General features: G+C 30.9%; 2 protein-coding genes and 1 long non-coding RNA gene across 6 annotated transcripts; 2 read left to right on the top strand and 1 right to left on the bottom strand.

The window, feature by feature from the left end:
- Positions 1–598: 598 nt before the first annotated feature.
- Positions 599–10045, top strand: LOC120772843 (histone-lysine N-methyltransferase trr). 4 transcript variants are annotated; one of them, XM_040101657.1, is made up of 9 exons: positions 599–828; positions 1328–4443; positions 5319–6524; positions 6934–7720; positions 7898–8362; positions 8423–9009; positions 9086–9215; positions 9461–9635; positions 9706–9801. In XM_040101657.1, the coding sequence occupies exons 2-9, from the start codon at positions 1385–1387 to the stop codon at positions 9714–9716; spliced, it is 6420 nt and encodes a 2139-aa protein (XP_039957591.1). In that variant the 5' UTR covers positions 599–828; positions 1328–1384; the 3' UTR covers positions 9717–9801. The 4 variants fall into 4 exon arrangements, with proteins under 4 accessions (XP_039957591.1, XP_039957590.1, XP_039957592.1 ...); XM_040101656.1 differs by having other exon boundaries at positions 600–760; positions 9461–9643; positions 9706–10045; XM_040101658.1 differs by having other exon boundaries at positions 600–828; positions 5436–6524; positions 9461–9643; positions 9706–10045.
- Positions 10046–10140: 95 nt separating this feature from the next.
- LOC120772845 lies at positions 10141–12793 on the bottom strand. The gene is made up of 2 exons (XR_005705102.1): positions 12652–12793; positions 10141–11128 (listed from the first exon to the last, which is right to left on the bottom strand). It is a non-coding gene; the product is annotated as an uncharacterized LOC120772845 (long non-coding RNA).
- On the top strand, positions 11525–13597 carry LOC120772844. Its single transcript, XM_040101659.1, has 4 exons — positions 11525–11576; positions 12264–12457; positions 12787–12860; positions 13167–13597. Exons 1-4 carry the CDS (start codon positions 11532–11534, stop codon positions 13532–13534), a joined length of 681 nt encoding a protein of 226 aa, XP_039957593.1. The 5' UTR covers positions 11525–11531; the 3' UTR covers positions 13535–13597.
- The last annotated feature ends 172 nt before the right edge of the window (positions 13598–13769 follow it).

Raw genomic sequence — 13769 nt, 5'->3', positions numbered from 1 at the left:
GATAGATAAGAAATATTTATTACGATGTAGTCGTTGGCGGCATGGCCCCTAAAGGAATGGAACTTTATTTATAACTATGCCATATCATACAACAGAATTAGATAGAAGAGAGGTTTTGTCTATCAATAACTGTTTCGGGCCTCAAGATCCAAAAATTTTTTCGTAATATGAAAACCTTATGATAAAGTTACAAAAATATATTGTCCGATATTTCATAAATTTTATCTGAGAAGATTTTTTCATCTTAGTGATTTATAAATAAATGTAGGAGTCTTGTAACAACGCATCAGCTGATTTAAATCATTCTGGCATTTATAATTATCTAAATAACAGCTTTTGACATTTATATTATTTAAAATGTCATTTTCGCAATCATGAAGATAGACATATGTATTTTCATAAAAAACTTGTCGAACTTTTATCATAATTGTTTATATATGTATGTACATAGGTATTTTCTTCCAGTTTTTCTTATAAAGATGGCTACTACATTTGCGAATACGTATAGAGCTCCCTATCCCTCTTGGAAAGACGCTCTGTTGTGTTCCTTTTCCCAAACCGTTTCCATATTAAAACAATTTTGATATTTTTCATGTAAAGCAATATCAAAGAAAACTTTTAAGAAATTAAAGCTAGAAGACACTGAAGTAAATTTATTTAATTCACTATTTGTGAATGCTGGAAGTGAATATTGTTACTTGTTTAATTGTATGTGCAGGATTCAACCATATTGTCATAGCATATTATTCAAGAATGGATTGTAAGGAAGAGTTTGTATGTTTTGTGTAGTGTTTTTTTTTTATCAAATAAAGGTCGCAGAGCCACAAGGTATGTTCGGATTTTAGTAGGCAATTACTTTAAAATGTTAATGTTAAATTTTATAATAAGATAATTATCTGTTTATAAAATTTTCTTTTTGAACAAGAATTTATATCCATTATTTATTCTTGCATTGCCAATAACAGTTTTTATTCAAGGCGACATATTTATATACTAATTATTTTGCTCGCACAAAAATATTCGATATCAAAATAAATATTGTGAAATATTTCGAATTTTTTCACCCTGAAGGATTATCGTATGAAGAAGAATGTTTATTTTACAAATTGTTCGCCCACAATTTTTCATTTAAATTTTCATCATTTAGGCAGTTGTAAGTAACACGCACAATCTTTTGATTCTAATAAAAAATAACTGAAAATGTTTAGTGTTGCGATCGTTACTATGTACTCTAAAAAAATTTATTCCCAATGTCTATTAATCTGCCTTCCCTCCAAACAGGACTTAGAATTACCAAAAACCTAATTAATTATTTGTATATTTACAGATTTCTTATTATTCATAAATATTTTGACTCATAAATGGTAAAGTGTAACAAAAAATCATGAATCAAATAAAAAATATTGGAAGTTCTGAAAATCCAAAACATAACTTCCCAGGCAATAATACTACTTCAGTAAAACGGAATAATCCAACAGAGATAAGTATAAGTTCAACGAAGAAAATTAAATTAGATAATACTGTTTGGAATACTGATGGTATTTTAATTAAGAAACCAGTGAATGAGAGCACCAAGGACGAACATACAAAAAAGAGTTTCAAAAAAGAATCTGTGGTAAAAACTTTTCAAAATTTTCCAAATCAAGATGGTGAAGTATCTGGAGAAAAAGGAAAATCAGCTTTTAATAACATCCGAAATATAACTATCCCATCACCATCGAGTCCACGTAATTCAGAAGACTTTGTGGTTATCTCGTCCTGTGCAGCAGATTATATTGTTGACAAAGATTGTGATAAAAGCACCAGAAATAAGCCTATACCTGAAACAAGTAACACTCTGCTTAATACTAACATAACGGGACGAAAAGAGTTAAATTCCAAATGTTCCGGACAAACGGAAACAGCTGATGTAGGCATATTGCCTTTAAATCAAGAAAGAAATACTAATGAATTAGATGTTGTCATGCTGTCATCTGTACAGGAACAAAAGCCAATACAGCAATTGTCTTTAAGTTCTGATAATAGTCATTCTGGATCGCTATCTCGTGTGGTAGCTTCAGGTGGAAATATTATGCGACCAAGTGCAGTGACTTACACACGTATAACCACTGCAAGTACAATATCCGCCGGCTTACCACAAAATGCAACAGTATTGAATAGAAGGAATATTTCTCCAAATTTGAAGAATCAGCAAGTAATGACGACAAGTAAGAAACTGGCATCGGAGGTTACACAAACTACAGCAAAAGTTTCAATTGGTAATACCACAATATCAGTTCCATTATTAAAGCCTCTAAATTCTTCACAACATGTGCATCAAAGCAACTCAGGATCTTCCGACATTCAGAAACAATCCCAAGCGAATACGCAAACATCTTCACAGCAACTCTCTTCTCAAACGCAAATAAATTTGAGCAAAATTCTGACTACAAAGCAAGGATATAAAGGCAGTCATCCAACTATAGTATCACTTTCACAACTTCAAATTAAACCAGTGTCAACAACAAAATTGGTTCAAACTAAAGTTTTTGGTAAGAAACTACCACAACTTCAGTGTTCAGTAGCAACAAATTCGCAGCCTAATTCAGGACTTGTTACCATTGCCGTATCAAAAGCTAAACCAAATATAGCTCTCAATCAATCGAGTTCAAAAAAAATTAATTTCAAAACAGATTCCGGAGGATTATTACATAATAATGTCAATTTAGAAGATGGATCAAGGGTAACTGACAGTAACGCTGCCATGGACAAAATGGATTTTACAAATGAAAAAGTAGAAACATCTATCAGTGATAGCCATATGCTAGACTCCAATATATCAAAAACTTTAGGTTCCATACAAAATTCACTAAAGATAGTATCTCCAGTCACTGAGGAAATTCCCCTAAATAAAACAGCGGCTACTATTAAAAAAGTTTTAAATCCAAATGTAAATATCTTACCTTTACTGACGCCACTGTCAAAGAATACGGAGCAACAAGGAAACACAAATATTTATCCAGCTGTTAGTATAATTAGACAAAATGTCCCTCAATTAATTACAACATCAGCTACAACCACATGCGTATCCGTTTCAACAGGTGTGTCAGATAATAATGTACAGACAGAATTCCATAGTACAAAGCAAGCAAATCTGAGTAATTTATGTGGAAAATTAAATTCTTCATCCATAATTTCGATTCCAAAAAATATTTCGTTAGTTTTATCGAAAAATAACACCAACCAACAATCGAAAGCGACTATAGTATCTAATTCGGTTAGAAACGCTAACTTAATCGATCAGAAGATAAAAAAAATCAATTTAACAGTTTCAAGTGCCCTTAATGTATCAGCAGTCAGTTCAATGAATACGGTACAGCCTTTTAATACCAGTAATAATTCATCGACACAAAATCACTCACAACATTCACAAGATACAAGTCCAATTAATAAATCTGCTGTTATATCAGTCGCAGTACAGCCTCCTAGTTTACTAAATTCAACTGATCAGAGCCTACTACCTCGTAAAACAGTCAAAGTAACACCCTACACGCTGTCTTCACTGGGCCAACATTTAGATAAGCGATGTAAATCACTTGAAGTACATGAACAAGAGCATCGTCAGAATATTTCACAAAATATCGATATTTTACCTACAAAACGCAACAAATATGAAAATCCTGAGGTCAGTGCAGATGTATTTGAGAGTTTGAACAAAAAAGAAGCTGCTGATAATCCGCATTCCTACGTTGATGCAAAATCCATAAAAAATCTTGACAAGCATGGAAACATTGAACTTAACAAGTCGCCTATAACTGTTCCTAAATCAGAGGATTCCAACAATGTTCTGCTTAAGAAACTTCTTCAAAATTCGAGTAGTTCACAACATCTAAATATACACACGCCCATATCTACAAATATGCTTAACCCAGTTACGAACTCAACACCTGCATCTGTTTGTAGTCAAGTATTATCTGCCAGAAAAGTAATTAACGTACGTGCTCCTAGTTTGGGTTTAGTTAGTTCCCTGGAGGCGCAGTTGGCTCGCCCAGTTATACCTCCAGTCCCTACGACAACTGAAGCATCGGTTCAAAGTGAAATTCCAAAATCACAGAAATCTGACACTCAAGAAGATTTATTAACTAAAATCAACAATGAAGTAACAGTATCTCAAAATGACGGTAAAATAAAGTGTGTTCAAGTAATTTCAAAGGAAACGTCATTTGTCTCCAACCCAAACATTAGCCCATTCCCATTAGATGATCCGTGTCGCTCTAAATTAACAGTTACTGGACAGGACCTTGAAAATGACTCGTTTAAAGCAAGTAAAGCTACGTGTGAGAAAAATGATACGCGTAATACATCCCAACAAAACTACTCACATAATACACAGCCAAAAGAATGCAATGGTAACGAGGCGAAAGAAGGAAATTCACTGGGAAATATTTGTCCCTCAAATAAAACGTAAGTAAAAAAATTACTACGACCTAGTTATGGCCAAGGCCTTTGAAAATATATTTAACTATATCAGAGCATAGAGCAATATTACCCAGGCATATAGTATTGTTGTTACAAAATACATTAGTTAACAAGTGTTTCATCTATCACATTTAACAAAGCATTGGTGCGTGAACATACATTTAACGTGATATTTACCTATTCAAGGCAACCGTTATATTGTTGTAAAATTTATAAATTAAACAAAAAGATAGCTGAAATTTTAAATCAAATGAAAAACGCACTATAATTAATGAAGGGGAATTCTATATGAAACATTTATTTTTATATACCTTCTTAATAATGAATTTTATACATATTTGTACGTTTTTAGTTGCTGTTGAATAGACACATGTTGTATCAATATATTATATATTTTAAATTGAAACAGAAACGTGTTACGTATTCTACAATAGGGATTTCAAAAGAATAAATTATTTTCAAAGGCTTTTTATACTCTAGATATAGTATATCACTTCATTGATAATATAGAAAAGTAACTAAAGTTTTGTTTTTGAATAAATGAGATATTGATATGCTTAATTGGATGTATCCAGTATCATTGCATATTAATGACAATAAAGTGGCAGAATAATATTTTTAAATTTTTATTATTATAAATAAGTTTTCGATACCGTAATAATTGTAATTTGTTTTAGTTTTAATTGATGTACTTCGAAAATTCCTTAAAATCGGTGTACTTTTTTTAAATGGTATGACTTTATTTGTTTTAAAAAAGAATACTTCTGTAAATTATTAAATTAGCGATTTAAAATATGTGTATATATATTAAGCATTAATAATATATGTATGTATATCTAAAATTTTTGAAAAAAAATAAGGACCTCAACCATTTGCTCTGGCAGCATAAATAATCAAAATTTGGGCAGTGATGTGTCAACCATTTTCACACCTAGCACTGAGCGGAAAGCAGAGACTAACGTTGAACATTTTTCCAGTTTGGTATCATCTTTTCCGGCTTTGACGGACCCATCAGAAAATGCGGAAAAGAGCGAAAATATAAGAACTAAAGCTAATGTGAATAATCTGTTAGATGCATCTGCGAAGTCAAAAGTGCCATCGAGATATGATAACGAGACACAAAATTCGAATACCCAAGTTAATTTAAAATTGGACAATAAAAGTAATTTAAATGAAAAGAATTTACTGTCTGAATGCAATGATTCCACCAATATTGTATCTATCGATCAGAAGACAATAGCTGTAGATAAAGACATTGAGTCAAGAAAAAAACGGAAAAGAGAATACCAAAAGCAACGCAGGTTGTTGCTAAGTGGTAAGGAGAGTAATGCAAACGCAGTTAACTCTACTACAAATGTACCTGGACCAAAAAAAAGGTCAAGAAAACTTTCCAAAATCGAAGAAGACTATGACAATTTCATTGATAATTTAATGACCCATCTAAAACAAATGAAACCGTTGCAAGTATTGGAACCTTTATTAAATAGAAATTTTCTCGTTTGTAATGCATATGGGTTAAGCAGCAACCTTCCTCGTGGAGTAAGTAGTAAAGAGAATGGCGATCTTTCGCAAACACCTCCGCTTTTAGGGGAGTATGGAAATGCGCATCATTCCAATGCAAGTACCTTATACGATACGGAGTCATTTCTTTCGTCAGAAAACAATAAAGATAAAAAGTTGTCTACAATACAAAATGATTTTTATGACCAGGAATTCTCATCAAATATGCGAAATAATTACAGCGACAGATACTTGCGAGTATGGAGTATTATGAAAGAACGCAACATTGAGTCGTCAGATATTGTAACTAACTGTAGTGTCAATAGTGTCGACATAGTAAATACGATTGGAGAAAAATTCAATATGCTTTCACTACAGCAATTTATTTATCCCGGTTTAGTTGTTATGAATAAAAACAATGAGCATTATGTGGACCGAATGTCACCAGGTATCCCATTTATCGACTCAACATTTAATATGAAAAAAGGTTGCCTTGTAAAAGCGGTAAAGCAAATTGACGGCATTGAAAATGTTAACAAGATTTTACATACTGGAACTGATATCAGGTAACTTGTTACATTTTTTCTTCAAAATATTTCGATTTTATTTACCGTAGCGCAGTACATACATAAATTAAAAAATCATATTCTCCTAAAGTTACTTATTCAAATATGTAGCCTAGAACTTCATTTTAATTTTTTGATAGGACACATTTTAGTTTGGTGATTTTTCACCAATGTTTTAAAAGGCATAATCAATGCCGCAATATCCAGAACTTTTAGTTTTTTATTTAATTTATGGGTATGCTTAGTCATTATCATACCTACTTTCTATCTCTGCAAATAACTTTAGTTTTCTATGCCTCCAAAATAATTAGTATTTTTCTTATATGAATTTAAACTTTGTATTCCTTTTAAAATGAATGTCTGTAATATGCATTATTAATAAGTTTATAACAAGAAATTTCATTTTCAGGACGAAACGTGACGAAAGCCAAAACCGAGTGGTTACATTATCCGTTCAATTATCTGCTGTTAATAATATATTTGGGGTACTTAAAGATTTGGCGAATCTGTTGCATATACCAACACCGACAATGTATAAAATAATTGATAAACCAACATTTAATTTATCTCATGACCTTATACCAAAGAATAACATTAAATTGACAACTAAAAGTCAAATAAGTTTACAGCAAGGTGTTATTTGTGGTAGAAAAAAAATTTGCTATAATTGTGGTGCCTCAATTTCAGATTCAAGAATTAAATCTTTTAAAGTACCTTTTTGTGATATGCAAGAAATCCGCCCTTCTACCTTGTCTCCAGATTTATCGCCAATGACCTTGCAGTTCTGTGACAAATATTGTTACGAACACTTCAATAATCCTCATAAGGCTCTTAGCTCAAATGTAAAATCAAAAATTGAAGATGCACAAATAACTTCTGAAAAAAAGTTTTGCGAGGAAAATCTAGCTGCGAACAGATCTGTGGCTAATCAAAATAATATATCCAAAAGTTGCATTTACAAACACTACAATGTTAACTGTTTTAAAGAGTCAAATCAAAGAACTAGTCGTGTTTCTGAAAGTGTTACAAATAGCGGTGAAATATGTGTGGAAGAAAATAACGACCAAAATGGATTCGCTGGATGTATCTTAAATAGTTCTATTGAAGATATACGTGAGTGTGTTTTTTGTTATCAACGAGGAGACGGCGTACCCAATGGACCATCGCGGCTACTCAATTTTGATATAGACAAATGGGTACGTATTAATTAAAATAACTCATCAATATATACATACATACATATATGCACATATCTACGTGCTGGACTTTTTTTTATTTATTTTGCAATAGTAGACAAAGTATATTTACTGAAAATAATATAAAACGGAAGCCAAGCAATAATATTTATTTATAATAATTCTCTATCATTCTAGGTACATTTAAACTGCGCTCTATGGTCCAGCGAAGTGTATGAGACTATAAGCGGTGGCCTTATGAACTTTCCCGCAGCTTTACAGATGGGCCTTAATCAATCGTGTAGCGGATGCCAACAACTCGGTGCCACAGTGCGCTGTTTTAAAAATCGTTGCAATCAAGTTTTTCATTTACCATGTGCAATAAGAGAGCATTGTGTTTTCTATAAAAACAAAACCATACATTGTCAGCAGCATGCAAATCGATTAGAAAAAGAAAATGAATTGTCATGTCTTACCGTTCATAGACGTGTGTTTGTTGAAAGAGACGAAAACAGGCAAGTGGCGACTGTAATGCATCACTCAGAATTAACAAACTTACTTCGAGTTGGTACCTTAATTTTTTTAAATATTGGCCAATTACTTCCTCATCAGTTAGAAGCATTTCACACCATGGATCACATATATCCTGTAGGATACAAAGTAGTAAGTACAACAGTCACAGTTTGAGTAAAATATGAAATTGTATTCCAACGTTATTTCTAGATTCGATTTTACTGGTCGACGAAGAGGCCGAATCGACGTTGTCGATATGTATGCTCAATAAATGAATCTGCTGGTCGCCCTGAATTCCGCATTCAAGTGCAGGAGCCTGGAAGCGAAATCGAGTTGCGTGATTCCTCCCCAAATGCGGTTTGGAAACAAATTTTGACCCCCATCGCATTAATGCGTAAAAACAATAAAGTTGTGCAACTATTCCCTCAATTTATTTCTGGCGAAGATCTGTTTGGATTAACAGAGCCTTCTGTAGTTCGTATTATAGAGAGTTTACCGGGTATAGAAACACTAACAAACTATCGTTTTAAATATGGGAGGAATCCACTATTAGAATTGCCTCTTGCAATAAATCCAAGTGGTGCTGCACGCACCGAGCCAAAGCAGCGACAAATTGTTGCTTGGAGAAAGCCTCATACCCAAAGAACTGGCTCAGCTGCAAATCAACGTATGGCAAATTCTACAACATCTATTGCAGGTGAAATAGCATGCCCCTATAGTAAGCAATTTGTCCACTCGAAAAGTTCGCAATATAAAAAAATGAAACAGGAATGGAGAAATAATGTATACTTGGCAAGGTAAATACTAATTATCACATATTCACAAATGTATGTATACTTATATCTGATATGACTTTGATAATATTGATTTCAGATCAAAAATACAAGGGCTTGGTTTATATGCTGCACGCGATATAGAAAAGCATACTATGATAATTGAATATATTGGGGAAGTTATTCGCACCGAAGTGTCAGAAATCAGAGAGAAGCAATATGAAGCAAAGGTATTTAAATATGTCTTTATTAGATTCAAAGATTGTTGTACTAGGAATGAAGAGAGAACTTATATACTTTTACCGTTGCAATATAACATATATTAGAAAAAACTCTCTTTCTTTATTAAAATTTTTTAATATAAGTATGCATATTTGTGTGCATCTAGATATTAAAAATATCCCAACCTTGACCTAGGGGAAAATTTGCTTAAATTTTCTTTAGTTTAACAAAAAACGTTTTGTTTATTAAATAGAACCGAGGAATATATATGTTTCGCCTGGATGAAGATAGAGTTGTCGATGCTACCTTGTCTGGAGGATTAGCGCGTTATATAAATCATGCTTGCAATCCTAACTGTGTAACTGAGACTGTTGATGTTGATCGTGAACTTAGGATAATAATATTTGCTAAGCGAAGGATTAACAGAGGTGAAGAGGTAGTTTATTTTATAATAAAATGTAAGAGATTTATTTTGCCTAATTATATACACATTTTTAGCTGTCTTATGATTATAAATTTGACATTGAAGACGATGCTCATAAGATATCTTGCATGTGTGGTTCTCCTAATTGCAGAAAATGGATGAATTAAGCAGCTATATACATATATGAAGTAAACTATGTTAAGAAAACTCATATCAATGTTGTATAAATTACAATTATTAAAAAATACTTATAGTTAGTTATAAGGTGGGGTATTTAGTACCCTAAATAGTTATCTGTAATCTTGTAACATTATATATAATAAATTAAAGTTGCTTGGAATTTTGTATTTGCAGAATAATCACGATTATTATTTATATGATATAAACCGTCGTTTGTTAAAATATAAAAAAATACTTTCGTCTACAAAACAAAAAAGATATTTTCTACCACATACACATGTTGTCCGTACTTCCGTACAGCCGATAACTTGAGTAAAAATGGAGATATCTCGATATAAGTTGGTACATCTGTTTATTGACATTCTTCCATAATCCGTTTTAATAGATAGTAGGGGGCAAAGTTTTTAAAATATAAATATCAGGTAATCTCACCCATTTTATTAAAAACTACTGGAAGTCCTGTGTATTATATTTCCCCAACTTTCACTATATGACTAAAGCATTAAGAAATATATCTAAACAAAACTTATCATCTAATGTATGGCAAACTCTCGAAAATGTACAAAATCGTTCCATCATATTGTTCGTTTAAATCGTATTATTTATTGTTTTTAAATTTCTTTCGTACATACATACATATTGTATACATGCGATATTCAAAAAATGTCATTAAATTTACATGACTTTGAAAAATTAAAAATTTATATTTTAGGCTTAAACAATTTCAATACTTATCTTTGTTAATCTTTCCTATAATAATTATATATGTATACAAATATTTGTATGTTATATCAGCTGAGATTTTTTCATGTTAGGTCTGTTTATTTACAACAACTAATGAACAATGCTAAATGGTAGCGATATGTGTGCATTCCTTGCCTTGTCATGTAAAATTATTTATAACATTTTTCTATATTCAAAAAAGTTTACATACAATAATTTAGACTTTCTAACTAAACATTTTTGCTGCGAAATGAGCCGCTTTGAATATGCGACCCACATCCTCATGCTAACAATTTGAGAGTATATCTTTCTAAGTTCCCCGAAAAATTTCGCAAAGTTGTATACTTATCTTGCCATCATACATCTACATAAACATATATATGGTGTGGACTACATAACAGTATATATTATTCCTTTGTAGATATTTTATTTCATATTTAGATATATGTACTTACATTTTTCTATACAAACATACGATGTCTATATTTATATTTAGTGTACCTAGCATCTTGCATAATGCATATTAGGTAAACTTATATATATTTAAACATGTGTTCATTTAAATATCCCAGTTGGCGATCAATGCGTGTTGAACTACAATAAAAAATACTATATGTAGAAGGTACGTATTATATAACGTGTGTATGTATATAACTTAAAAATACATAGATATGTATGCATTGATGTTAATGTCATCATATGCCAAATATTGGAATAAGAAATACCTTTTTTTATATTTTGGGCGTTATTTTTTTTGTAATGAATCGGTAAGCTGTTATTATGCAGACGTACATACATATGTAATAGTATATATGTATATGTTTTTTAACTTCTAACTTTTGACATTAAACAATACATCAGTATAAAAACTACATGAATCCATTACACAAATGCACGTATGTACATATACATAATTCAATTGTTTAAGGCAAAACTTTTAAGCCAAGCTCTTACTACACCATTCTTGATTGTAATATTAAACGATAAAGTCGAAAGAATGGGTTGGTTTTCGTTTTCAACACTGCTTGCATTTTTAGAATTAGTAAGTAAAACATTTAAATGTATAAAATGTTAGTTTGTCTATTGAACTTAACTAAATTAATTTCCCATTACGGTGATAATAATAAGTATTATTTATTAAAGTACGTGCGCAATGAGCTTGTTAATTAATGAAACTGATTAATTTGTTAATAAGAGTTGATGAAACAAAAGTTACCCAGGTTTGTTTGAAGATGAAAACCTATGTAGTAAACTACTTTAAACACAAAACCAATATACATATACATATGTGAATACGTAAGAATGTATACATGAGCGTGTACTTATAAATTCATATACATATCTAGACACGAAAATTATAAGAATTTTAAAAAATGTAAGGCTTTATAATTGCACACATCTATTATTGGTTTTAAAGGTGAATACATATGTATTTTTTGTCAATCTGTGTGTTTAAACATATGTATGTACATATGTAGGTCCGAAATGTGTAATAACCTTTCGAAAACCAATAATTGCACACGATGCACCTCATGGTTTGCCATATTAAGGTGCATTATATATTTATACAATATACCATACATAATGCATACATACATCTAATTTTTCGTGAGAGTTTATTGCCTCCCGCATAAAAGTATGTACATAGTTACCTATATTACATAGATGCATATTAAGTATTGTCACGCAAATTAAGCATCAGGTTGTTTTATAATTCTTTCAATTTAAGGTAATATCTTTCGCTGCTTTAATCGCAAAAAAAATAACAGACAGCCAAGGTGAGCAAGTTTTTAAAAGAAACCAAAAATTATCAACTGAATGGAGCTTACTTAATAACTTAAATTGGTCTCAGGCTGGAAACGACTTCAGTATTATAGTTTATGGTGGATACACTTTTATAGCTGGGGTTTTTTTGTTGTCAAGGTAACAGCTTCAACTTTTTATTTAATTATTTCGCATTACTCCGAAACAATTTTTTTTAATAACACAGCTATATACATACATACTAATTCCATGCGTATATTTTAAAATTGGGAATACAGTGAAACTTTTTGATTTGAATTTTATACAAATACGTTTTAAAAAGTAAAACTTAAAAATACTAAGTGTAAAATTACCTCAGATTATATGTCGATAGTCAGGCCTCACTGGACTTTTTGAGTAGTAGTTTTTTGAATAGTGGAACCAAATTAAAAAAAAAAAATATTTTATTTGTATATACTTACATATATATGTCATATATATTTTTTCAGAATGAAAGCAAATAAATTTGAAATGTGTGAGAAAACATTGCTGTACTGTGGCACAATATTTTTCGTGACTCAAGGTGAGCTTCATTTATCTTTCTATATTAAACCATAACAGACAAAAAAAATCTGCAAATTAGCAAAAGTATAAGGTTACATTTTTTGACGACATTATTATTCTACTACAAAGACTTTCGACATAGATGGAAAGAACAGCACTGAGCCGATGAATTCGCCTTGGTTTTCGGATGACCATAAAATCCCACTCAGCACATTTTTTCAAATAACTAATATTTTCAATAACATAAATTTTCAAATTTGGAATTTTATGTAATTTTGCTGTTAATTAAACTTATTTAAAATCAATATATAAATATATATTTCAGCTTGTTTAGTGTTTGGAACTTTGGAGTACATACCAGATGATATTCAAATAAATGCGCTAGTTCTGGGAACATTATCAGTTATCGGATCCTTATTATTCTTTATTGACATTTGCTACAACTCTTCTTTAAAATATGTTGTATCAAGGGCGGTACAAACTGAGACATACTGTTCGCTTTCAAATCAGTTGTCAAGTATTCAACAAAAGCCACCATCATCTTCCCATGCATTAGGTCGAGAAAGCGTTCAAAAAGACTTTTCTGGAAACGAATTATATATTAAACCACTGTCAATAAATTTAAAAAAATGTCAAACAAATAACGGCATACAAATTAAAAATTTAAAACGTGTTTTGCAAACTGATGTATAATGAACATTTTAAAAATTTGTTTTTATTTTCATAAAATGTTATGAAGTCATACTATTTCCAAATTTTCACATACATACAAATGTATAAATTATTTTGTGAGAATTGCAAAATTCGATAATCCCAATCATTTATTAATTAATTGTTACAGATTGCAATTACATATAATGCATGTATATTTAAAAAATCGTATTAATTATTAAATTCATACCACAGTAATATTGAGAATATAAAACAC

The sequence above is a fragment of the Bactrocera tryoni genome, chromosome 3, assembly GCF_016617805.1.
Source record: "Bactrocera tryoni isolate S06 chromosome 3, CSIRO_BtryS06_freeze2, whole genome shotgun sequence".
NCBI lineage: Eukaryota > Metazoa > Arthropoda > Insecta > Diptera > Tephritidae > Bactrocera > Bactrocera tryoni.
The sequence above is the reverse complement of the archived record's forward strand: the minus strand, read 5'-3'. Positions and strand labels throughout refer to the sequence as shown.

Excerpts from the sequence above, each read along its gene's own strand:
- LOC120772844 (XM_040101659.1), top strand. The coding sequence starts at position 11,532 with ATGGGTTGGTTTTCGTTTTCAACACTGCTTGCATTTTTAGAATTA. Across the intron at positions 11,577-12,263 it reads TGCTTGCATTTTTAGAATTA|GTAATATCTTTCGCTGCTTT; the intron begins GTAAGTAAAACA and ends TTTCAATTTAAG. Across the intron at positions 12,861-13,166 it reads AATATTTTTCGTGACTCAAG|CTTGTTTAGTGTTTGGAACT; the intron begins GTGAGCTTCATT and ends TATATATTTCAG.
- LOC120772843 (XM_040101656.1), top strand. The coding sequence starts at position 1,385 with ATGAATCAAATAAAAAATATTGGAAGTTCTGAAAATCCAAAACATAAC. Across the intron at positions 4,444-5,318 it reads ATTTGTCCCTCAAATAAAAC|GACCTCAACCATTTGCTCTG; the intron begins GTAAGTAAAAAA and ends AAAAAAAATAAG. Across the intron at positions 6,525-6,933 it reads CATACTGGAACTGATATCAG|GACGAAACGTGACGAAAGCC; the intron begins GTAACTTGTTAC and ends TTTCATTTTCAG.